Source organism: Populus trichocarpa, chromosome 9 (genome assembly GCF_000002775.5).
Source record: "Populus trichocarpa isolate Nisqually-1 chromosome 9, P.trichocarpa_v4.1, whole genome shotgun sequence".
In the NCBI taxonomy this organism is placed as follows: Eukaryota; Viridiplantae; Streptophyta; class Magnoliopsida; order Malpighiales; family Salicaceae; genus Populus; species Populus trichocarpa.
In genome coordinates this window covers 3,208,137-3,231,178 of record NC_037293.2, presented here as the reverse complement: position 1 = coordinate 3,231,178, position 23,042 = coordinate 3,208,137, and the positions used below count along the sequence as shown (strand labels likewise).

The 23,042-nt window shown below is 32.8% G+C and overlaps 2 protein-coding genes across 4 annotated transcripts; both read left to right on the top strand.

Moving 5' to 3' along the window:
* The first annotated feature begins 7,846 nt into the window (after positions 1-7,846).
* Positions 7,847-17,570, top strand: LOC18101988 (serine/threonine-protein kinase Nek5). Of its 3 annotated transcripts, none has more exons than XM_006378929.3 (15): positions 7,847-7,986; positions 8,168-8,405; positions 8,505-8,571; positions 8,656-8,721; positions 8,795-8,841; positions 8,939-8,984; positions 9,089-9,169; positions 9,266-9,308; positions 9,408-9,457; positions 10,482-10,563; positions 10,639-10,688; positions 11,536-11,609; positions 12,787-12,838; positions 12,924-13,577; positions 13,661-15,438. In XM_006378929.3, exons 2-15 carry the CDS (start codon positions 8,308-8,310, stop codon positions 15,152-15,154), a joined length of 2,904 nt encoding a protein of 967 aa, XP_006378991.2. In that variant the 5' UTR covers positions 7,847-7,986; positions 8,168-8,307; the 3' UTR covers positions 15,155-15,438. The 3 variants fall into 3 exon arrangements, with proteins under 3 accessions (XP_006378991.2, XP_024464560.2, XP_024464561.2); XM_024608792.2 differs by adding an exon at positions 16,503-17,570 and having other exon boundaries at positions 7,856-8,405; positions 13,661-15,169; XM_024608793.2 differs by lacking the exons at positions 7,847-7,986; positions 8,168-8,405; positions 8,505-8,571; ... (2 more) ...; positions 8,939-8,984; positions 10,639-10,688.
* LOC112328674 (NDR1/HIN1-like protein 3) lies at positions 16,771-17,418 on the top strand. Its single transcript, XM_024608758.2, has one exon. The coding sequence runs from the start codon at positions 16,771-16,773 to the stop codon at positions 17,416-17,418; it is 648 nt and encodes a 215-aa protein (XP_024464526.2).
* Positions 17,571-23,042: the final 5,472 nt, after the last annotated feature.

Genomic DNA, 23,042 nt, shown 5'->3' with positions numbered 1-23,042 from the left:
TTTGGTCTTAATTATGTTTAAAAAGGATAGAACTTGAAAGATGCGTGTTGATTGTTGTGTCATTAACAACATAACAGTAAAGTATATACATCTTATCCCTAAGCTTGATGTATGTCAAATGAGTTGTACGGATCATGTGTATTTTCAAAATTTGATTTAAAAATGGATGTCATCGGATTAAGATGAAAGAAAATGATGAATGAAAAACTATGTTTAAAACTAAGTATGATTTGTATAAATAGTTAGTCATGCTTTTTAGACTTACAAATACACCTAGTACATTTATGAAATTAATGAATCATGTGTTGCATGTATTCATAGGAAGATTCATATTTGTGTACTTTGATGATATTCTAATCTATAGCAAGAACTTGATTGAGCATGTTGAATATTTCTATAATGTACTTGATATGTTCTGTAAAAGATAATTGTAAGCTAATTTGAGAAAGTTTATCTTTTACATGAAGAAAATTATGTTTCTTGGTTATGTTATAAGTGCTTAGGGTATTAAAATAGATAGGTTATCCGAGAATGGCCTACACCTAAATCGTTCACTAAGATAAGAAGTTTTCATGGTTTGTCTAGTTTCTATATGTGCTTTGTTAAGGGTTTTAGTACATTAATCATGTCTTTAACAGAAATTATGAAAAAGTCAATTGGTTTTAAATGCAAAATTGAACAGGATAATGTATTTAGTTTGTTGAAAGAAAAACTATGTTCTATACTCAATTTTATGTTCTTTACATGACTTTACAAAAGTTTTTGAGATTGATTGTGACGCATTAGGAATAGTTATTGTAGTTGTTTTAATGCAGGATAAAATACATCTTACTTATTTCAATGAAAAGCTAATATATGATAAAGAGCTTTATGTATTGGTGAGGGCTTTGAAGGTGTGGTAACATTACCTATGTTCAAATAAATTCATGATTCATTCGAATAATAAATCATTAAAGCATTTGAAAAGACAAGGTAAGCTAAATCAACAACATGCCAAGTGGATGGAATTCATTGAAACCTTGGTAAAAAAAAAATATGACTGATGTGTTATCGTGAAGGTATGTTCTTTTATCTTCTTTGAATGCTAAAATGTTGGGATTTAAGTATGTGAATGATAGCGATTTCAATAATGTATATCATGTGTGAGAGAATTTAACTTTTGATAAATTCTACAGACTTGATGGATATCTATTTAAAGAGAATACATTGTGTGTGCCTATGAGTCCTATGCGTGAATTGTTTGTTTGTGAAGCACATATGGGTGATTTAATGGGATATTTTAGTGGCACAAAGATTTTAGGTGTATTGTATGAACATTTTTGTTGGCCTAAACTGAAAAGGGTGTGCAAAGAATCTGTGAGGAAAATAGTGTGTCTTGATCTTTGCCTAGAATTGAAAGTGTTGAACATACCATTGTAAGGAGGATACCAGGATGAGTACAAAGGTGAAAATCACGTTCAAAACTCATATCGGAGCTTCATACACATGCCCTCATGTGCCTCCTTTAATTTTGTTCACAAGCCAACTCTTCTTCTTCACTTAATAAGACTCAATAACCTGAAACCGACCTGCCCGACTTGGCAACCACGTTATCAGTCATGTTAACAGCCGCATCGTTGATACACGACCCAACTATTTGCCGCATCATCTGACATGTGTGTAACCACCTAGGCAGCCATGTTAGTTCATGTCTAGTCATTTTCCATATGTATACCAATCATCTCTTTTCATGTGATATTTCAAAGCACTTAGGTGTACATGCAACAAGTGTTATTGCTAAATCTAAATCTAAACTATTAACCAGGTCATTTTTTTTTTTTTTGTTAAGATCTAAGCCATTTGAAGTTCAATTTGAACTATTTTTCTCTTAGTTAATTAGCTATTAGAAGGTCTCCTATTCTTTACAATTTATAGTTTGGAGTCTTTACTTTCCTCCTACCAAAGCTTTAATTTCCAGTTAGATTGAAACAATAATATTGGTAGGTTTCAACAAACAAATATAGACATAAAATTCAATTATTATTCATTTCCTAGGTTTTTCCCCACCCTTTCTCCCTTTGGTGGGAGGGAAAGGAAGGAAGGCATATTCAAATGCAAACCATGCCAACTACCCCTTAATTAAATTAAGGCATTGATCTTATCAACTACTATAGGATAGGATGGCAAATTAGGTAACCTTCATGACTCCTCCTGTATATATTGTATCCCTTTACATTTAAATGCAATGGAGAGTTGTTGCACCATTTAATATAAGATCATATAGCTTAATCTTCTGTTAAATCAATTAGAAAGCCTCTCAAGACACTGAAAATGGACTAATTATTATACTACTGTTTAGCAATTAGTTGGATATCTTCATGAAAATGACAAATTACAGCATAATCACGCATTAAACACAGTCAAAGAATTGTTACTGAAAATATTGAGATTCTACCCTTTTCTTTTCTTCACCAACATTCAACTCTCCATGACCAATCCCAGGTGAATTTTTTCTTGTGGCTGCTATGGTAAGATTCTCCTACCTAATCTTCTTTCTAACTCTTCTCCCTTTTATATTCGAGTTCTTGCGTTGGATTTGGTGGTAGGAGCAGCTCAAGTGAAGGTAGCATATGCAAGTCGAGGCATGGCATCGTCTAATTTGTCCGCATTTTGTTTTTTCTTGAAAAATAATTTTGCCAACATCACAAAACTATGATTAAAAAAGAAACAATTATATCCACCGGTCAAGAGTCCATGGAATTCGTATCAATTGATTGATATTATTGTCATATATATGCTAATAATATACTCAGAATGAGTTCGACGTCACTTTTATATTATTGCTTAATTTTGAGTATTTATATATATATAACTTCTTTTTGTATTTATATATTATGCTAAAAATAAGTATGTAAATTCTTTTTTATTTTAATGAAATACATGTAAATTCTTTGACATAAATTCAATATTCCCATGTGAACGTTAGATTTGAGCCATTATGGTTGTTAATATAATGATCATTGGAAGCTTACATGGTCGTTAACTTCAGAGCCTGTAGAATTAGTCGAGGAGCGCGCAAGCTAACCCGAACACCCACATTAATAAAAAAAAACAATTCTCTTGCATAGTATCAGTACATAAAAAATAATAGATGATTGTAGTTAGAGCATACAAGAGTAAATTAATTAGCCGAAATATATAATAATGGAGTAGAGAGATTACATTTTAACAGTTGGCGGTATGTATTTTATTTATGTATTTATTTATTTATTTTGGGGGGGGTTGGTTCGTTTGTAATGGGTACTGTGTATAATTTATCATTTCTTTTTTAAACAAAATGGATAATAATTTAGTTAAAACAAATGGAAATGTTGAGTGACTAAACTTTAAGACAGCTTGTGGGCAATATTAATTATTCATCGGAGATAAATCAGATTTATCCATTCTCAAAATCTTAAATAAACAATGGATAATTTTCTATAGTTTAGTATTTTTTTTTCACTGTCTAATTTATTTTTTTGTCAATAAAATTTAAAGAAAGATAACAATATGAATTTATTCTTATATATAATATAACATAAACACACAAACCGCATATGAGTTTCCTTTTCCATTTTCTTTCTCTCCCTTCTTCATTTTTCTCTCTTTATCTCTTCTTTGTCTCAATAAAAAAAAGGTAGTTTATTTCAACCAAAAAACAAAAGTTGCATGCAAATTCACCATTGATAAAACAATTATTTGTTTACCAGTAAAATTCACAAGATCTTTGCCTAAACAAGTCTAAGTTTTTTTTTGCCAGCGGTGATAAATTAGTCATGTTTATCGACTAAAGAGTTTATACCATACATCCTCGCAAATCAAGAGATGACGTTTTTAAAATGTGAGTAGTAGCATCTTTGGAGGTTGGTGGAGATGGCTTTCATTGCGTTTAGAAATGCGAGTCAACTCGTGTTTTTTAAAAAATTAAATTTATTTTTTATTAAAAATTAATTTATTTTTATGTTTTGATATGCTGATTTCAAAAATAATTTTTAAAAAATAAAAAAAATATTATTTTGATTTATTTTAGAATGAAAAGCACTTTGAAAAGCAACTGCAATCACACTCTCAAACAGGTCCTTTCTGACTTGTTTGGCTAAGGAGGTATGTGAGAAATTTTACGATGCTTAGTAAGTAACTAGTAGTATTTTATTAGTTACCCTGGATAGGTAAAACAGAGAATTGGAGGTAGAGATATTCTTATTATTTTTTATGGGTCATGGATTTTATTTTTTCTCTTCTTTTAGTGTCTAATTTTTCTTCACAGTAGAGATATAAAATAACTAATATGATACCACTAATTATTCTTTAAGCGTCATAAAAAAATTTAGAGGCGGTGGTAGAGCAAGAGTTGAAAAGTCATCTGGCTTAAAACAGAAGCTAAGGATGAAGTGATATACCCAAGTTGATTGAGTTATATATATAAAAAAATGTTTGGAAGACATACAATTCAAAGGTTGTTTGGAGCTATATTCTAAACGGTTTTTTATTAAATTTTGATTTTTTTTGTTTAAAACTTTTTTATATATTTTTGAATGACATACCAATATAAAAATAATATTATTTTAATATATTTAAAAAATAACCATTATTATAACCAATCTGGCACCTGCGGTCACTTTTATGATGGTTTCTTGGTAAGACAGAAGAGAAGTAAGGAAAGAGGAATCATGCTAGTTTACACAACAGTTAGAACATTCAGTCTCATCTAACAGGTTAATTTAGAATTCTAGTTAAATTTGAAAAAGTAAAAAACAAATATGTAATGATTCAGTAAATTCTGTCTGACCCGCTAGGTTAACCCATGATCCAACAAAACCTGACATTTGTGCGACAAACTAAAAAATTTAATCTTTGATCTAATTAATATTTTTTGAAAGCATGTCCATGAACATGACATGGAACCAAAAGAAGGGACAAAAAAAAATAATGGCTTCAGTTAAAAGAGTTAAAAGAGGGACAAGAACAAATTATAAATAAAGGTAAAAGGGAAGGTCAATAAAGCATGGGCATTCCCTTGTGCATATGGAGGGGGACAATTAGAGGTTTTGTTTTTATTCCATCTAATTTTATACACACAAGCTTATTATTTTTTTTATTAGTTACTAATTTATTTTAAAATTTACTATATAAATACTAAAAAAAAATTTATGTTTTAATATGAAATTGAAAACCATAGTATATATATTTTATGTTCACAATAATAAAATTATGTTTTTTTTAATGTAGGATAAAAAATGTTTTTGGTTTAAATATTTTAACTTAAAAGAAGAAAATAATATGTTTTTAATATGGGATAAAATAATATTTTAAAATAATATGTTAAATTTTATTATTTATAATATATTTAATTTATATTTATATGAATTATTTTTTAATTTTTTCATGTGAGATATTAAAATCTTAAATATATATATTTTTTATAATTTTTTAAAGTTGATCCAAAACTTGATCTTTAATTTTTTAACTTGATTAAACTCTGAGTCGAGTTTAATACCTATATGATTTAGACAAAACTTTTTGCATCCATTGTATTTTCGTACTCTTCAGTAGACTTGAAGTGCTCTGAAAAATTTCCCTAATTTACTGTGTTTTGGAGAAAAGACCTTAGGTTACACAGTTCAAATAGATTTTCAAAATTGATAAATAAAAGAGATGCAAATCTTTAGAAATGAAAAATAATAGCAAATACTATCTTTTGTAGCGGATTTGAGTTCCAGCAAATTGTTATTTTGGTTTGATGGATTTAGGTGGCGCAGTTCGAGTGTAATTACAGTTAATTTTTAAAATATTTTTTATTTTGAAATATATTAAAATAATATATATTTTTTTTAAAATTATTTTTAACATCAGTACATTAAAATGATCTAAAAATATCAAAAAATATTAATTTGAAGCAAAAAAATAAAAAAATTTCAAAAACTCTTTTAAAAAACAAAAACAAATCAGCCTTCCAAAAAAAAAAAGTGAGACGGTGGTTAGAGGGTTTTTTTTTAATTTGATAATAAAATTATAATATTTTATTTAAAAACTTTTTAGTCATTAATTAAAAAACAATGATATTTTTGTAAATAATTAAATTTTTATTTTATTTTATATATATACATAGGTGAGAACATAGAGTATTGCATTATTTATAAATTATAAGATATAAACTATGATTTTTAAAAAATAAAAGCAAAGTAAAAAAAAGAAAAAAAAAGAAGAAGTAAACCTCGTGATGCTAGTATAATTAACCCATTAAACAATTCTCACCCACTCGCTCCGTCTAAAGAAAATGATTTCTTTTGCTCATGTGAGCTTCAGTGTTATAATAATGTGTTGCCATCAGTCATGATTATCTATATTAATTTAATCAATTAAAACCTAAAAAGCTTATGCTCTTTTCACATGCTTTCAGATAAAAATCATTCCAGCTAAATAAAACTTAACTCGTCAATAAAATTTTAAAATATAATTTATATATTTTTTAAGTCTAAATATCTCAAACAAAATCACGTCATTTTATATCATTAATTAATTTTAGTTAAAATATAAATGAGAGTAATGGCATTTCATCCTTGGCCAATAGTCTGCATGGAAGATTTCGGGTAGTGTTAGGTATATTGGATAATGATGGATTAGATAAGATAATTTTGTTGTGGAGTTGTTTTTAGACAGTATAAAATTAATTTGTGTCTTGCCCAAGTTTGTTTTAGTGGATAAAATTTCTTCTTATTAAAAAGGGTATGATAAATTTATCAAATTCTCTGCATAAATATTAATCTAGTTAATCTGGATCAATGTGAGAATAAAAATAATTATTATTATAATTTTAAAATCTAATTTAAAGGTTAATCTGGGGACAAGCTTAAGTCAAAGGCCGGGTTAACCGTTGACCCAGGTCAACAAAAATATAAAAATAAAAATTATCATACTTTAAAATCCGGTTTGAGGGTTAACCTGGAGCCAGATCCAGATCACAGGTTGGGTTAACTACTGACCCGGATCCACATAAAGATAAAAATAATAATTATTATATATAATGGTCAAAATGAGGCTACTTTGATTTTTTTTTCTTAATTTGGGTCAATCGGATTGACTATCTCGACCCATGACTTGAGCCTTGCCTCAAGTCGACCCATATATATATAAGTCAATGGATATTTTACATATGTTTTATCTTGGGTCGACTCGGTCGTAGGTTGACTTGAGTTTTTGACCAGGTCAGGTCGAATTAATCATTCTTTTATTTTTTGTTAAACCCATTCCGGTCTAGATCTCGGGTCGATCGAGTCTTTTCTAGTGTCTATTAAATAAAAAATAAGGCAAATTGTTCGGTCCAATACAAAACAAACGACAAGATAATTATTTATCCAGTCTAATCTTGTTTGATGCTGTCCAAACTAATAGTATATATGGGGTGATTGGTAGTATTATATTAGTTATTTATTAATTTTATTTTCAAGGGAAAAAAAAGTAGAAAAAATAAAATTCATTACCTATTTCTTCTTTATATATCTATTTTTCCAAAGTGAGTGATAGAGAGTAAGTAATATGTTGATATTTTATCTATTTATTTTTTTAAAATAAATCTAGAAAATAAATAATAAGATGTCATTAGTTATATATAATGAATCCTATAAAATTATTTTATTTTTCTAACTATTAACCTGGAGAATTTTAATAAAATCTTATATTTGAAACTATGAATTAAATTAATATTAACATTTTTAAAAATATTTAGTAACCCATTTTTTATCTAGAAATTTTAAAATAAAGATGACGAAGGTAATATAAATTTAATGTGATCTTATTCGTTAATTAAGTTTATATTGAAAGAATGTAATTGACTCACAGAGAAGGTAGCTGTTAATGTCGGCGTAGACTGAAGCTCACTAATACCCATAACTCCTCTGGTTTCCACTCAAAGAAAGTGAGGAGGAAGCGTATACTTGAAAATTAATTAAAGCAAGTATTAATAGAAGTGTAAGTGTGTGTATTAAATGTTCATTAGCTAATTAACTCATTAAAAAGAAGACCATACAATTTTTTTTAATCTAAGTTTTACTCAAAAGTAGTAGTTGGAAGTTGAAAGAGAGTGAAGTAAGCGAGAGAAAGGAAGGAAGTGGATTGGATTCAAGTTTAATGAAATCTTAATTGAAAACAGTTCAAAGGAATTGCGGTTTGAGATGCATGAAGAAGAAGACTCGTCGGTGGTGGAGATTCAGATAATGCATTTTGAATTGAAGAAAATGTGATTGTGATTTTAACAGACATAAGAGAAGAGAAGAGGAGATCGAGAGAGAAATGGAGTCACGAATGGATCAGTATGAAATCATGGAGCAGATCGGTCGTGGTGCTTTTGGTGCTGCTATTCTTGTTCATCATAAATCGGAGAGGAAGAAGTAATCTCTCTCTTCTATTCTACTGTTTATGTATTTTAGTAACAGTTTTTTTTTTTTGCAATGTATTGATTATTTTATTTTATTTTGAGAAATGGTTAGGTATGTGTTGAAGAAGATCAGGCTTGCGAGACAAACTGAGAGATGCCGGAGATCTGCTCATCAAGAAGTAAGTCTCAGTATTTTTCATATTCTTCAACGAATATTTAGGTTTTGTTTTATATGGAGATATTGAGAATTATATTTAATGTAGATGGCGCTGATTGCGCGAATTCAGCATCCGTACATTGTGGAATTTAAAGAAGCATGGGTTGAGAAGGTGAGACTTTCCTTTGATTTACGATTTATATTTATGGAATTGAGCTAATTTGTTGTGTGCATTGGCGTTGTAGGGTTGCTATGTTTGTATTGTTACCGGATATTGTGAAGGTGGAGACATGTGAGTGTTGTTTTTTAAGTAATCAAGTTTTGGCTTACAAGGTTTTGGTAATTTACGAGACTCGATTGTGTTTTTTGGTTTTGGGATTTGGTAACAGGGCTGAATTGATGAAAAAATCAAATGGGGTGTATTTTCCTGAAGAGGTAAGCAAACACAATTGCTTGGTTGTTGTGTTTTTTTTTTTTTTTTTTTTTTTTGTGTTTTGTTTTGACTTGTCGTTTTGTTGATGATATTGAAAATTGTTCAGAAACTCTGCAAGTGGTTCACTCAACTACTGTTAGCGGTGGAATATCTGCATGGCAATTTTGTTCTACATCGGGACCTGAAAGTAAGAAGAATTATCAGTATTTGGATTAGGAATTTGAATTTCTCTATTGCTTTTGGAGGTGTAATGGATTGAACCTATGAAGCACTCTCTTTGCAGTGTTCCAACATCTTTCTTACCAAAGAACAGGATGTTCGCCTTGGTGAGTTGCTCTTTTTATCAACATTTAGTTGTTGTATCATTGGATTTTTTTTTATGTTTATGTCTTGATTTTGCTTTTCTTTTTCTTGGTAATATTTAGGGGATTTTGGACTTGCTAAGACTCTGAAAGCAGATGACTTGGCTTCCTCAGTATGTGCTTTGCTTTTTCTTTAATTTTTTATTGTTTTTGGGTCGTTTGCTGTCATTTGTTTATTGAGCACAGAGAAGAGTTTGTTCTGCATTTGCTTCCCCTTCAAGATGTTTCTTTTTTTTACTGGTATATTTTTTCTCAGAAATAGAATATATGTGAAGCATGAGCTTGTGAAACCATCTCATTTTGAATCCAGGACTCATTTTAAAATCTTTGCTATCAAGCCAGATGGATGTAATGTACTGTGATATGTGTATCTATGAATTTTGCTAGTAGAAATGCTGCATTTTTTTATTTACTAAGTGCATATAATATCTGATGGCTAAAGTTTGTTATATTAATTTTTTACTATGGTATTAAACTTTATAGTCGAACTCCATTGGGATTCATTTGTATTCTCATCGACAAATCTTACGTTGATTGAAATCCATCATGTTTATGAGAAGATGCTGGATTGTATATTTTAATAACACTATTTTTTTTTCTTTTTTGTAAATCTAAATTTAAATCATCAAATTGCTTTTCCAACTAATGTAGTTTCTTTATCTACCAAAAACAAAAAACTTCAGAACAGCTAAAATTTGGTACAAAATAATATGTAGGATGTCCAGGCTTTAATATTTCTAAATTTATATCGTCAAATTCCTTTTCCTACTACTATGTAGTTTCCTTAAATACCAAAAAAGAATAATTGTATATCATCTAAACTTTACTACTAAATAGTATGTAGGATGTCCAGGGTTAATTATTTCTCACTTGTATGTATCCTGTCAAACTAAAATCATCTGTAGTTGTAAAGTCGAGCAAACTAGTCTGAGTACTTAGTTGGAGATAGATCTAAACCCAAACTGCAAGATTAAATGAAACTTGTAAACATGATTGTTCCTTTATGATGAAGTTAATTTCCCTAGACACCAAGGAAATTACCGAGTACAGTATACTATAATTGAAGAGACATAATAACTACTGGCATTTCCAATTATCAACCTTGAAACTAAAAGTTGTTTTTTATCTTTTGTGCAGGTGGTTGGAACTCCTAATTACATGTGCCCTGAACTACTTGCAGATATTCCTTATGGTTTCAAATCAGATATTTGGTCCTTGGGTATGTGCTTTCTAGGTCATATCTGAGATTTTTATTACTTGTAGTGCCTTTCTAAAACGTCCCTCTGTTGAATAGGGTGCTGTATGTATGAGATGGCTGCTCGTCGTCCTGCCTTTAAAGCTTTTGTAAGATTTCCCATGGTTCTTTTCACATTACATATCTTATCGTTGGAAATTTGTTGAAGCTCTTTGGCCCCTACAACTTGCTTAATACATAGATTGTGATATCTCACTTAATGTTTTATGACAAGTTGTGTAATTTATTACTTGAATCGCTTGTCTGTATAATAATATCTTTCATGACACTGTAAAATGAGAACTCGAAATTCTCTTGTATCTTTATTATCAATCTGTTTTTTTATTTTTTATTTTTTTATGTAAAGCAACAGAACGACACAACATTGACATTTGTAAGTAGTTCCTGGAGTTTGATAGTCACTGGAAATTCTAAAGCATTTGGAATACTGTAATGACCCATTCATGGCTTTTGCTTGATTGTTATGTTGCGGAGATGAAATAAGTGTAATACCAGTACCAGCTGACTTACTGTACCTGTTTTTTGGTTCATCAGTAGGATGTTCTTTGAGCTTCACAATAGGGGGTAGCCCCAGACCTCCGTAAATTGTTTCTATCCTAGGTGTGAGCGGGATTTGATCCAGATTGCTTGATGTGATGCCAAGTGACTTTACCTGCTAAGCTAACTAGCACCCATGACCTGCCAACAATTTGACAGAGCATGGATGCTATGTAATTTCAGCATAATATATTTTCAGAAATCAGGAACCAACTTATGTTCTATTTGCCTTTATTCCTGCACCAAAATTTCAGAGTTCAATTTGGCATGCTAAATATGTAGGGTTTAATGTCAAGCTTCTCATTAAGGCATTGTTTACTTGATTGACTTCATCTACATCTAATTGTACAAGTTTCTTTATTTTCACTCCCTAATTGCATCAAGATGTCAAATTTGCAGGACATGGCAGGATTGATTAGCAAGATAAATCGTTCTTCTATTGGCCCGTTGCCTTCCTGCTATTCTCCGTCTTTGTAAGTCTCCATGGACTGTCGTAAAGCTTATTGCTTGTGTATTTGACAATAAACAACATCCATCTCACATTGCCTACTATGGTACTGTACTTAGGAGTTGACTAGGCAATTACTATTTGTAGCCATACAGGCTACCAAAACAATCTATGCAGTTATGGCAGAAAACTGGAACCATATGAAATTTTAATTGATAGACAAGGTTCCTATCATTTATTGCTGCAAGTGTGATTATTCAAATTGATTTCTGCATGTTAATTATCTTGTTGGTTTTTTTGTTGATACGAGTATTAAAGATGAATTGTGACATTCCTCTTTATAAATTACGTTAATGATCTAATATGCTCTTCAATCATTGCTTGAAACAACAGTGTGGACATGCAGTCTCTATCTTGGTGGGATAATAGCATTTTTACTTGCAACTTTAGTGTGATATCTATCTATGTCTCTGAAATTTAACTCTTCCTGTTTGAATACCTAAACTGTGTACAGACTTCCAATAAAGTTCATTTTGAACAAATACCCTCTTTATCAATAACATGACAATTAGTTTAAATATCTACATAAGGGTATTTGTGAAACAATGTACCTGATTAGGGATTGTTAAATAGTTAAGATATTCAAACAAGAAAAGTTGGAGTTGAAAGATTGAATTAGAAGTTTTGAAAAAGTTAAAGAGGATTAAAATTCACTTACCCCAAATTTCATTAGAGAACATTAATGGACACAATATATTCAATTATATAATAGATTAAGATTTTATTACACAGTGTCCCTGGCATCAAGCAACTGTTACTTTTCTCTCATGTTTATACCTTTTGTTGTTAGGTTTAAATGGGGACACCTGATGATTGATTTCACATGCATCACGGGCAAGCTGAGAACACCTTCATTCTAAATTTTTGTATTGAATAAATTTGCACTGAGAAGCAGCTTCATCTTTTCTATGTGTCATTTTTTCCTTCTTACTACTTCTCCTCAAGGCTTGATGATGAACAGAAGACTAGATTTTTGAAGATCATATAATGGATCTCATTTGAGTCCTGGCAATTTAACCACCTTACCTCTACGAAAATGGATAGCTTTGCTGTTTTTGTTTTGTTTCTGTCCTGTGCTATGTTGATGGCGATCCACCTTTGAGTCACTGCTTAGCTCTAATATTAAATGTCTGTGCCTGCAGGAAAACACTCATTAAAGGCATGCTGAGAAAGAATCCTGAGCATCGTCCAAATGTAAGACTCTTAAAATTTATGTGCCAACTTCAACAGTTTGTCATTACAGGACTTCATCTTAGCAATCTGCATTTCCTTTGGTCAGGCATCCGAGATTTTGAAGCACCCATACTTGCAGACATATGTCGATCAGTACCGTCCATCCTTCAGTCCTCCCACATCCTGCTCTCCTGAGAAACCTATTCCTAGAAGTCGTGAATCTCGAAGAAGTATGGATGAAAGCCAGACCAGTAATAGTTCTAGTAGTGATAAGGATAGTTTGCCTTCAAGTGATCGGAATATCCCAGCAGTGGTCTCAAATTGTGACACTAAAGCCACTGATACAGATTTAGCTTCTGTTGGTGATGAAGATGGGACCAAGGAGCCCATGCCAAGCGAAGAAGAAAGAGGTCCCAATGTTTGCATTGTCAAAATGAATGAGCAGAGGGTGATGAAACCTTCTCATAATGAACATGGATGCAATGTCGAACCAAAGCAACCAAAAACTATCAAAGGTATTATGATGGCCTTAAAAGAAGGAAAACCTAGAGAAAATAGTTCCTCGTCGAGAGGAAATCATACAAAGTCTGGAAGTGCACCAACACAAAGAAGTAACATAGAAGCATCACCAAAACCTCTTATACCTAATGCCCTTGCATCTGGTTTAAAGTCTAATGCAGATACACCAACTGTTGCCCCAGCAAAAGCAGCCTTGGATTCTGCAAAGCAGGTCCAGGGATCACATCCTTTGAAACACCAGGTATAATCAGAACTGACCATACTTTTTCCCTAGTTTGATAGATGTGCTGAAATAATCATTTACTTTCCAAATTACTTTTGCAGTTACCTATAATTGAGTCCTCACCGAAGACTAAACTCAGACATGATGGGACTCCTCCACCTGGTCCAATTAAACATGTTGATGATGGACTTGCCATGAAGCCAAGGCAAAGAACACCTAATCTATTTAGGCGATCTTCATTTCCTGGAAGGACAAGACAAACAGGAGCTGATGTTCCAAATGGAAACATGAAGTTGAGTCCAACTGAGAAAAACCAAGAACCTGAAAATACTTATCAAGTTCCTGATGGTCGCCCTTATTTTTCCAAGGAGGTATCGCAAGAGTCTCAAAAAGCTCTATTCAGAGCCTGCAAAGGAAAGCAGGCAGAAAGCAGTAATTCTGTCTCATCTTCAATGTCAATTCAATCTTTTGAGCTTTGTGATGATGCAACAACTCCATTTGTTGCCATGCCTGAACAGACACTTCCTAATCATGAGGCAGTCATCTGCACGGAAAGCTTAGAAAATCATCCACCTGGTTGTTCTCCTGCTACCACTTTGCATTCTGGCATGTCTGAAAATTTGTCTTGGGAAAACAGTGCATGTGCTGGATGTGCTCATAAATCCATACTATGCTCAGAGGAAACCTCGGATGTTGTCACAGATCTTCACAAGAAAACTGTTGGTGATGGGAGAGAGGGTGTAAGCAGTGCTCTGAATCTGATAGTCTCAAGTTTTGAAGAGAGATTTATTTGTAAAGATACTAATACCCAATTAAGCAGGCCAAGTACTGGCCCTGATATGGTGCCCCAATCAAATCTTATATCTGCATCTGGTGGTGACGACAAGTTCACAGTAAGAGAACTTCTATCACCAGTTTCAGAAACCACTCCTTCCATTACCTCACCAATGTCAACGAGCCAAAAGAATTTGCAGTCAGAAAAAGCTGCCATTTTACAAAATTCAACTGTTGAAAAACCCACTGCTGCCCATCTGTCTCCTGCTTTTGATGATGTAATACATGTTATACGGCACAGTAGTTTCCGTGTTGGGACCGAGCAGCCAGCTATGGAAACTGTGGAGATGGGGATTCAAAATGTGGATGTGGGAAAGCTATTAAATGTAGTAGGAGATGAACTCGAAATGAGAAATGTGAGTACGCCGATGGCTCTAAAATCATCAAATTGCTCTGAAGCTGTGAGTTTGAAATCAAGTCTTTCAGATCATTTCAGCATTAAAGAAATTGATTTGAGAAACATCAGCCCTCTGGTTCCACAATTTGATTTATCGGAGCTACCAAAATCCAACTCCCCTGTCACTGAAGAGGAAGCAGCAGCAAGGGAAACTTTGGATGTTAAATCTTTCAGGCAGAGGGCAGAGGCACTTGAAGGACTTCTAGAATTGTCTGCTGATTTGCTTCAGCAAAGCAGGTTAGAAGAGCTTGCGGTTGTTTTAAAACCTTTCGGGAAAGATAAAGTCTCTCCAAGGGAGACAGCTATCTGGTTAGCTAAGAGTCTGAAAGGAATGATGGCCGAGGACAGCGGACGGAGTTCATGAATCATGATATCCGTGGTAAGTTGCTCTATTTCAATGCGCATTTGACATTTGTCTAGTGATTTTAGCCTTCTGTTATGATTTCCACACATTCAAGTTCAATTGAATTTATACAGAGAACAGCCAGGTCTTGTCTTGTCTTTTATTTTATTTTATTTTTAATTCTTTCTATCCACTTTGTCATTGTCCGTGGTAACCATACAATTGATTACCTTTGTCTCCAAGACAAACGCATGGATATGCTGTGGTAATTGTTAAATATAAGTTTTGGCATTGAAGCTTTTTCATTTGGCTATGCTGCTCTTGGTTTTTTCTGTCAACGGTGACAATTCATTTTCAGAATAGATTGAAAAAAATGTCAAACTTTTTCCCCCATTGAGTACATCATACTATACTCAAACAACACTATAGACGTAGATCTCTGCACCAAAACTAACCGAAGAATACATCGTTTAGCGGAAGGCAGATCGTCGACGCATTTAGAAGAAACACTCTTCCTTGATGTGGATTTAGATAAAACCTATGCTGTCAAGAATGCTCTCAATAATGAATATGCATAAGATTTACAAGAACATGAATTCACTCTCAGACAACAGGTTACGTATCTCCACAAAGAAGATGACAAAACCATTGGTGGACACATTTGTACCTTTGACAATCTTGCAGCTATAGAGAAACCTGTCTTTGACAAAGAAAGAGTTTCTTTTTGTTTTTCTTTCCTCACTAGTCTTGACCCTCAATACAAGTCTCATAACTACAAAGTCTTGATCAAAGATTTAAATTGGTTTACTAATCATTTGAATAGCTCAAAACTCATTCACCCCGCAACTAGTATTTTATGGGCAAAAACAACAGCGTCCTCAATAGTTTCCTTCAAGAAACTATGGCAACAAACACAAGTTTATATCTATTGGGAGAGGCCTCCATGCTCAACAATCCGAAGATACAGAAACGCCCCCCTCACCTGGTGAACATCACATAACACTTGCAGAACGAGAATTATACCGAGAAGAAACCTGCCAGTATTGTGGTGTAGTAGGATATATTGCAAAAATATGTTGGTGGGTACCAAAATGATCAACTCAACATGAAAATATACCAAACTATCATCACACTCCCTCTCCACATGTGTGGTTCATGATATCTGTTGCACTCCAAAACAAACAAGTAAAAGAAAGAAAGAAAGAAAAAGTATATAATATGAGTCTTTCACTACTGTTGTCTCGTAGTGGTGCTCCTTTATTTCTATGGATGGATAGAAGCTTTCACTACTGTTGTCATGCTTTTAATTTTGAATCTCCATACTTTACATTGCAAGACACTGATCATGATTATGTTTTTGAATTACTAGGAATTCTGTTCCGTTTGGTGACGCAGCGGAGGCAAGAAGCAGCTTGGAAGAATCTGAAGTCGACTTCATGAAGTTTCCTCTCTTCGGACAGGGACGCTAAATACTATACTCCTATAATATTACTAGGAATTTTCCTTAAAAAGAATCACGCGTCTTGGTACTTTTTTTTTTTTTTTTCCTATAAACTTACCTAACAGTTGAATATTTCTCTCTAACCACAGCTTCTCTGTGACTCTTCCCAAACACAAAGCCAAGCCAGAATATCCTCATGGAGCATACTAATAACTACAACAATCGTACAACTTCCGATCAGCCTGTTGGGTCAACGAAGAGACGTTCTTCCTTTGTTCCCCGGTTAACGTTGATTGTGGTGATGTTTTTCTTCATACTATGCTTGATCATCTTCATTGCATGGCTTGTCATACACCCTCTTGATCCTGCTATTCGACTCAATTCCCTATCTGTCTCCAACATCACAGTCTCTAACCCTCAATTTGCTGCAAATTACGACATCGAATTCACTGTGAATAACACTAACAAGAAGGTCAACTTGTTCGTCGACCAAGTCGAAGTCATCGTGAATTATAGAAAGGGCCTCCTTTCCAGTACTCAGATTCTTGGAAAAGGTAAGTATCTTGGAAAGATGAGTGAGGCAAGGTTGAAGGTTGAGTTGGGAAGGGACGCGGTTTGTTCGTTGAAGGATAGGGTTTTTAAGGATATAAGTGATGAGTGGAGCACAAAGATAGTAAATTTCAATGTCAAATTGTCTATCACTGCAGGATTTGAAATTGGTGTTCTGCCAACCAAGCAAAGAATCATGGAGTTTCAGTGCATGAATTTAACTGTTGAATTCTTCTCTACAAAGGGGACAGGGAAGCTCATGAGCGGAGGGAAGGATTGCTTGGTTCATGCCTGATGTCTTCCTACCTATTCCTTCCGATCCAATTAGTAGCGCCGCCTGTTCTTTACATAATAATGTGATTTTTCACTTTATTATTGAGCTGATTTATCTTTGAATATAAGTTAAATTTTAATTTATTTTTATGATAAGGTTTTTAGATTAAACCATTGAAAGTAGTCACGTGATTTACATTACTATTTTTGATGGTTTGACTGGAAAATCTTATAATAATTAACTTACATACCTTATATTCAAAAATAAAATTAGCTCATATAAAAACATATTAAATAATTATTTTATTATGAGGACGGGCGGAGTCATTAGTCTTTTTATTTTATTTTTTTCTTGGAGGCAAATCATGCTGTTTTATTTTTATTTTTCACTATGTATATAATTGAGAAATCCAATGTTCAATATATAGATGTGCAAGATATTAATCTTTTTTTTTCTAAGAAAAAACTAATAAAGATATATGAAGCAATGGAATTGTTAAATTAGTGTAAAAAATTTAGAAATATTTTTATGAACTTTAAAATACTCTCAATTTTAGTCTAAAAAAATAAAATAAAATAAAATAAAAAACTTTAATGTACCCTCATCTACTTTTTCAGACATGGTTAAAAAGCAATACCACTTTCATTAAAATTCCATATTCAAGAGGAACTCACTAACACAAAAAATCACCCCTTTTTTTTTTATATAGTTGGTCAAAGTCTTTGTATGTCCTATTTCTTTTTCCGGTGACTTTCTCTCTCATCCTTTAATACTCAAGAACCGAAATGTAAAAAAATTAAAATTTTAGTACTAAAACATAATTAAACACATAAAATTATAGGGACCAAAAATATAAAAATAAAAATACTTTAGGGAACAAATTGAACTTTTATGAAAACATCAAGGATTAAATTGAGCTTTTAAAGATTGCATTGGAGGGGAAGAATGCAATCCATAATGTTTTGTGTCTTGGTAAATAATGCTCGCTATTGTAAAATTATCATATCTTTTAGTTTACAGTAATAGATCATTGGCTCGCGTTATGTTGGAGGGTGAATTATTTTATTTTATTAATGTAAAAAAATATCCATGCAATGTTAATGTGGGGGTTGATCTGATATGAACTGGTTGACTTGACGGGTTCAAAGTCAACCTGGTTGATTGATAAAAATTGATCTGATATGAACTGGTTGACTTGACGGGTTCAAAGTCAACCTGGTTGATTGATAAAAATATAGTTTGACTAAAAAAATTCAAGATGACGTTTTCTAAAAAAATAAAACAACAATATATTGAATTGAGAGTTAACTTATCAAATTCACGATTTAGAACAAAAGACGATGATAACTCCATAGAAAGAAAATCAAAACAAATTATAAATCTTGATTTCCAACTAATCTAATGTTCAAGGATGAAATTGAAAAAAAAATTAATTTAAAAAAAAACACATAAAACGACTTGAGTCAACCTACCAAACTTGCAAAGTAATTCATTAGACCGAGATAACCATATAAAAAGAAAAGAAAAAACAAATTATGAAATTAAATCCCCAGTAAACCAAATATTAAATGATAAAATTAAAAGATAAAAAACTAAATTAAAAAAGAGAGCATTGTTCCAATTAAAAGTGCTTTCCTCATTTAGTTTTTATTAATAATAATAAATAATAATATTATATTAATATCCATTACAATTTAATTATTTGTTCTCATAAAATTTCTCTCCATTTTTTGTTTTTTTTTTTTGTTCAATCAAAATTTACAACCTTGCCTACCAAAAGAAAACCAAGAGGACCTTTTAAGAGTATACTTGGGACATTTTGAACAATGTTCAAAGTCAACATTGGTCAAAATACTAACTTATTATGATTTTAAAAAACAAAAAAACTGAATTGTAAAATCATAAAATCATAGGGACTTAATAACTCACTATTTACATTGATGACTGTCAAATCTTTTGAATGGGTGCTGGCCTTAAATCTTTTGATTTTAACCATCTAGGTGGTGGTCCAGTGGTAAGAACTTGAGATCAAGAGGTTTGCTCCCTCTGTGATTTCAGGTTAGAGCCCTGTGGTTGCTCATATGATGGCCACTGGAGACTTACATGGTCGTTAACTTTAGGGTCCGTGGGATTAGTCGAGGTGCGTGCAAGCTGGTCTGGACACCCACGTTAAACTAAAAAAAAAAAAACAAAAAGACTGAATTGTAAAATCATAAAACCACATGGACTTAATAACTCACTGTTTACATTGATGACTGTCAAATCTTTTGAATGGGTGCCGGCCTCATGCTTTGCCTGCGTCGACGAAGATACTCAACGGAAATTTGTGTGAAACAACTGCATGGGGCCTATCTCCCTTTCTAGGATGATTCCTTAAGTTTGAAGAAAAAAAGAATCGACGGTAGCTTTTGAATTTCTAGTTTACAGGGAAGGTCATGAGTGCAGGAAAGGGATTGCTCGGTTCAATGCGGTATCCACGATGCCTGCCTTCCTCTTCTTTCTTTCAATCCAATCTTAATCCAATGAGGTACTAGTATTTGTATTGGGCTAAACGCATAGCTTGAACCCGAGAAATATCAAGCACATGCTTAGTCTTTGAGCCCGGACATGGTGCCCGGGCATAAAGATGCCAGGCATCAAGAACGCTGAGGCATGATTGGAGTTCAAGTACAGATTCACTGTCGAAGCCTGGATTTATTTTTTGGGAGATCCTTGAGGACTTGGATTGTCGTTAAAACAGACTTTGGACCATCCAAAAAATTATTTTAAAAAAATTCTAATAAATTATGGCACATCAGAATCTCTTAGCTTAAACCTCTGGCTTTTAAAAAAAATAAAATTAGAAACCAATTATTCAAATGAAAAAACTCAAATCTTTTGAGTTGGTCAAAAATGTTGTCTGAAACGATTACATGGGGCCTATCTCCCTTTCCAGGATGACTCCTACTTTTGAGGGAGAAAAAATGGGGGATTTAAGAAATTTGGTTGTCGAGATTCGTTTATGAATAATAATGTTGACGAGTCAGATGACAAGGGAAGGAAAATGTGCTCTTGTTTTCCCTTCCTGTAAATGAGTGACGGTGATGCCCAGATGGTTCCTCCGCCTAGAAGACAAAGTAGAGAAGGGTCCTTCTCGTTACCCAGATGGTTCCTCCTCGTTACCCAGATGGTTCCTCCACCTAGAAGACAAACCAGAGGAATCATCTTGATTTTATTTGGTTAATCTCGAGGTTTTATTTATTTATTTTAAAGAAAAACAGTTCGTAAATTCAATCTAATGGATTGGAATGGAGAGTTATATTATTTTTCAATAATAATATACTGAACAGAGCATGAACAGGCAGTACAGTAGATGAGCATGAACAGGCAGTCTTGGGGACGAGAGTTCCAGGAGAATGGAACTGGCACAGGACACCTATATAGGAATAAAATTATCAAAAGTAGTAACGCGATAAACGTTGTCCTGTACCATGTAAAATCTAAAATATAATATGAAGTAAAGCAAAGGCAAGTTTAATTAGTTTATGCCTGAAGCCATGAAGATGATAATGAGCGAAGTGAGGAGAATCTGAGTATGAGAAGCCATTGAATAAGAAAAAGAAGAACAAGAGGAAGGTTTCCTGTAGTCGTCGAGCAATGGGCTGGCTGAATTTATATTAGGATAATAGAAACAATACCACTAGGAAAGGGCAGGGGTCTTTTTTTTTTTAATCTAAATTTTTGTATTTAAAAGTTTACTAGATCCAGATTAATCTGGTCGAGTTAGGTCTGTCCATTAAAAAATAAAGGTTTTTTAGTGATGATATGCTCTATACACAAAACTTGAATTCAAAATCTTGTTTAAAAAGATTAAGCGTGAATCAACCATCATTAATTTACAGTGTAATAAAATTTATTGTAGCTATTTCTCCTGTTTTTTGGTAATTAATATAGCTTACAAATTATGAATAAAAGTATTCATATTAATATTAATGGTTAAAGGTTAGTTATTATTATTATTATTATAAACAGATTAAATCTAACATATTGTAAATGCAATGAATTCATTGATGGTAAACCAAAAACCTATTAGTGATATTAGAATCATGTTAAAATAGAGAGTATAAAAAATTAATCACTATATTCCAATGCAATGGCAAAATAGACATTGACATTCTATCAGTCGCGCAACTTAGTGGATGGAATGCATAATTTGATGAATTCTTTTTCTGTTCTTCAAAAAAAAAAAATGGAAAAAAAGAAGAAGCAAATATGAGCCCATACTTGGCCCATTCCATTGATAATGTGGGCTCATAAAAACTTCATTTTTTTTTTTGCTTGCAGAAAATTTCTCCGCATCACGTTGTGAATTCTCCTCGAAACAAAAGGAACCCAATAACGTGATAAATTCACTACTCCAAGAAAATCAACCCCCCACTCCCCACCAAAAACCTCCCATGTCTCAACTAAGCTATCTCCCCACCACCACCACCACCACCAAATCTGACGCAGCAAAAGCCAAAGCACATGACTGCTTCGTGTTCCTTCTCTTCATCACAGTAGCAACCATACTAATTGTTTCTGTTCCTGTGATAACTCTTTGCATAATCTCTCTTCAACCTCAAATCCCTCAGTTCAATGTCAGTTCATCCTCGCTAACAGTCCTTAATGTCTCCTCTAACACCGTAACCGCAAACCTTAACGTTACCTTCTCCATGAAAAACCCAAATAGCAAAACCATGTCCTATGACAAAATCACTGCGTTGGTGCTCGATGGGAAGGAAAGTCTCTCTAGCATTACTCTTCCACCCTTTCACCAACCTGGGAAAACCCAAAAAACATTACTAACTGTGTTTCCTAGCTTCTTTTTCCAGGTTAATGACAATTATTCTAGTGGTGGTAGAGTGAATTTGACAGTGAAGTTGCATGCTATGGCAAAGTATGGAAGGTGGACGTGGCCTGCAAACATGGATTTGATGAAGGCAACGTGTGATGAGAATGTGAAGGTAGAGTTTCCTTCAAAGGTGACAACGTTGGTGTTTGGTTCTAGTGAATGTGATGTCAATGGGCAGTGGAAAAGAATTGTGACTAAATGCAGCAGATTATTTTGGAATTACATTTATGTTGTTGCCATTGTTTTGTTCATTTTGTTTGTTTCACTTTAGGGTCTGTCTGTATTTGCTGATTTGATCAAGATTAGCCCTGTAATTAGTCTTTTCTATCGTTTGATTTCATCAATAGCAAGCTTCTACGCGTTCTTGATAGTGTACAGGGCTTTCGCTGATTGATCTTTTCGTTAGTTTTTAGAAGAGCCATTTGCATGCTTATTAATTCCCTGCAATTACTTGTATATTTTCCTCTTTTTAGCCATTCTAGTTCTGTGAAGAATCTCAATAGTCCATTTTCTGGGTTGATCATTACAAGCATATGGTAAGGGATATTAACATGGAAATGTGAATTTCTCTTCCAAGGATATGCATGTCGATTGGTAATCTTATTTATTAGTGCAATGAATTGAGCAATGAGCAGCAGCTGCTGATATGCCTTCATTATTTCCCTCTCAAACACATCCAATCATTAATTGCATTCTCTAATTATCCAAGACTCCTAGCATTCTGAATCTCATGAGCTCCCCCAGCATTTCTTTCCTCTTTTGTTTATTCTGG

Excerpts from the sequence above, each read along its gene's own strand:
- LOC18101988 (XM_024608792.2), top strand. The coding sequence starts at position 8,308 with ATGGAGTCACGAATGGATCAGTATGAAATCATGGAGCAGATCGGTCGT. Across the intron at positions 10,689-11,535 it reads GTCCTGCCTTTAAAGCTTTT|GACATGGCAGGATTGATTAG; the intron begins GTAAGATTTCCC and ends TCAAATTTGCAG. Across the intron at positions 12,839-12,923 it reads ATCCTGAGCATCGTCCAAAT|GCATCCGAGATTTTGAAGCA; the intron begins GTAAGACTCTTA and ends TCCTTTGGTCAG.
- LOC112328674 (XM_024608758.2), top strand. The coding sequence starts at position 16,771 with ATGGAGCATACTAATAACTACAACAATCGTACAACTTCCGATCAGCCT.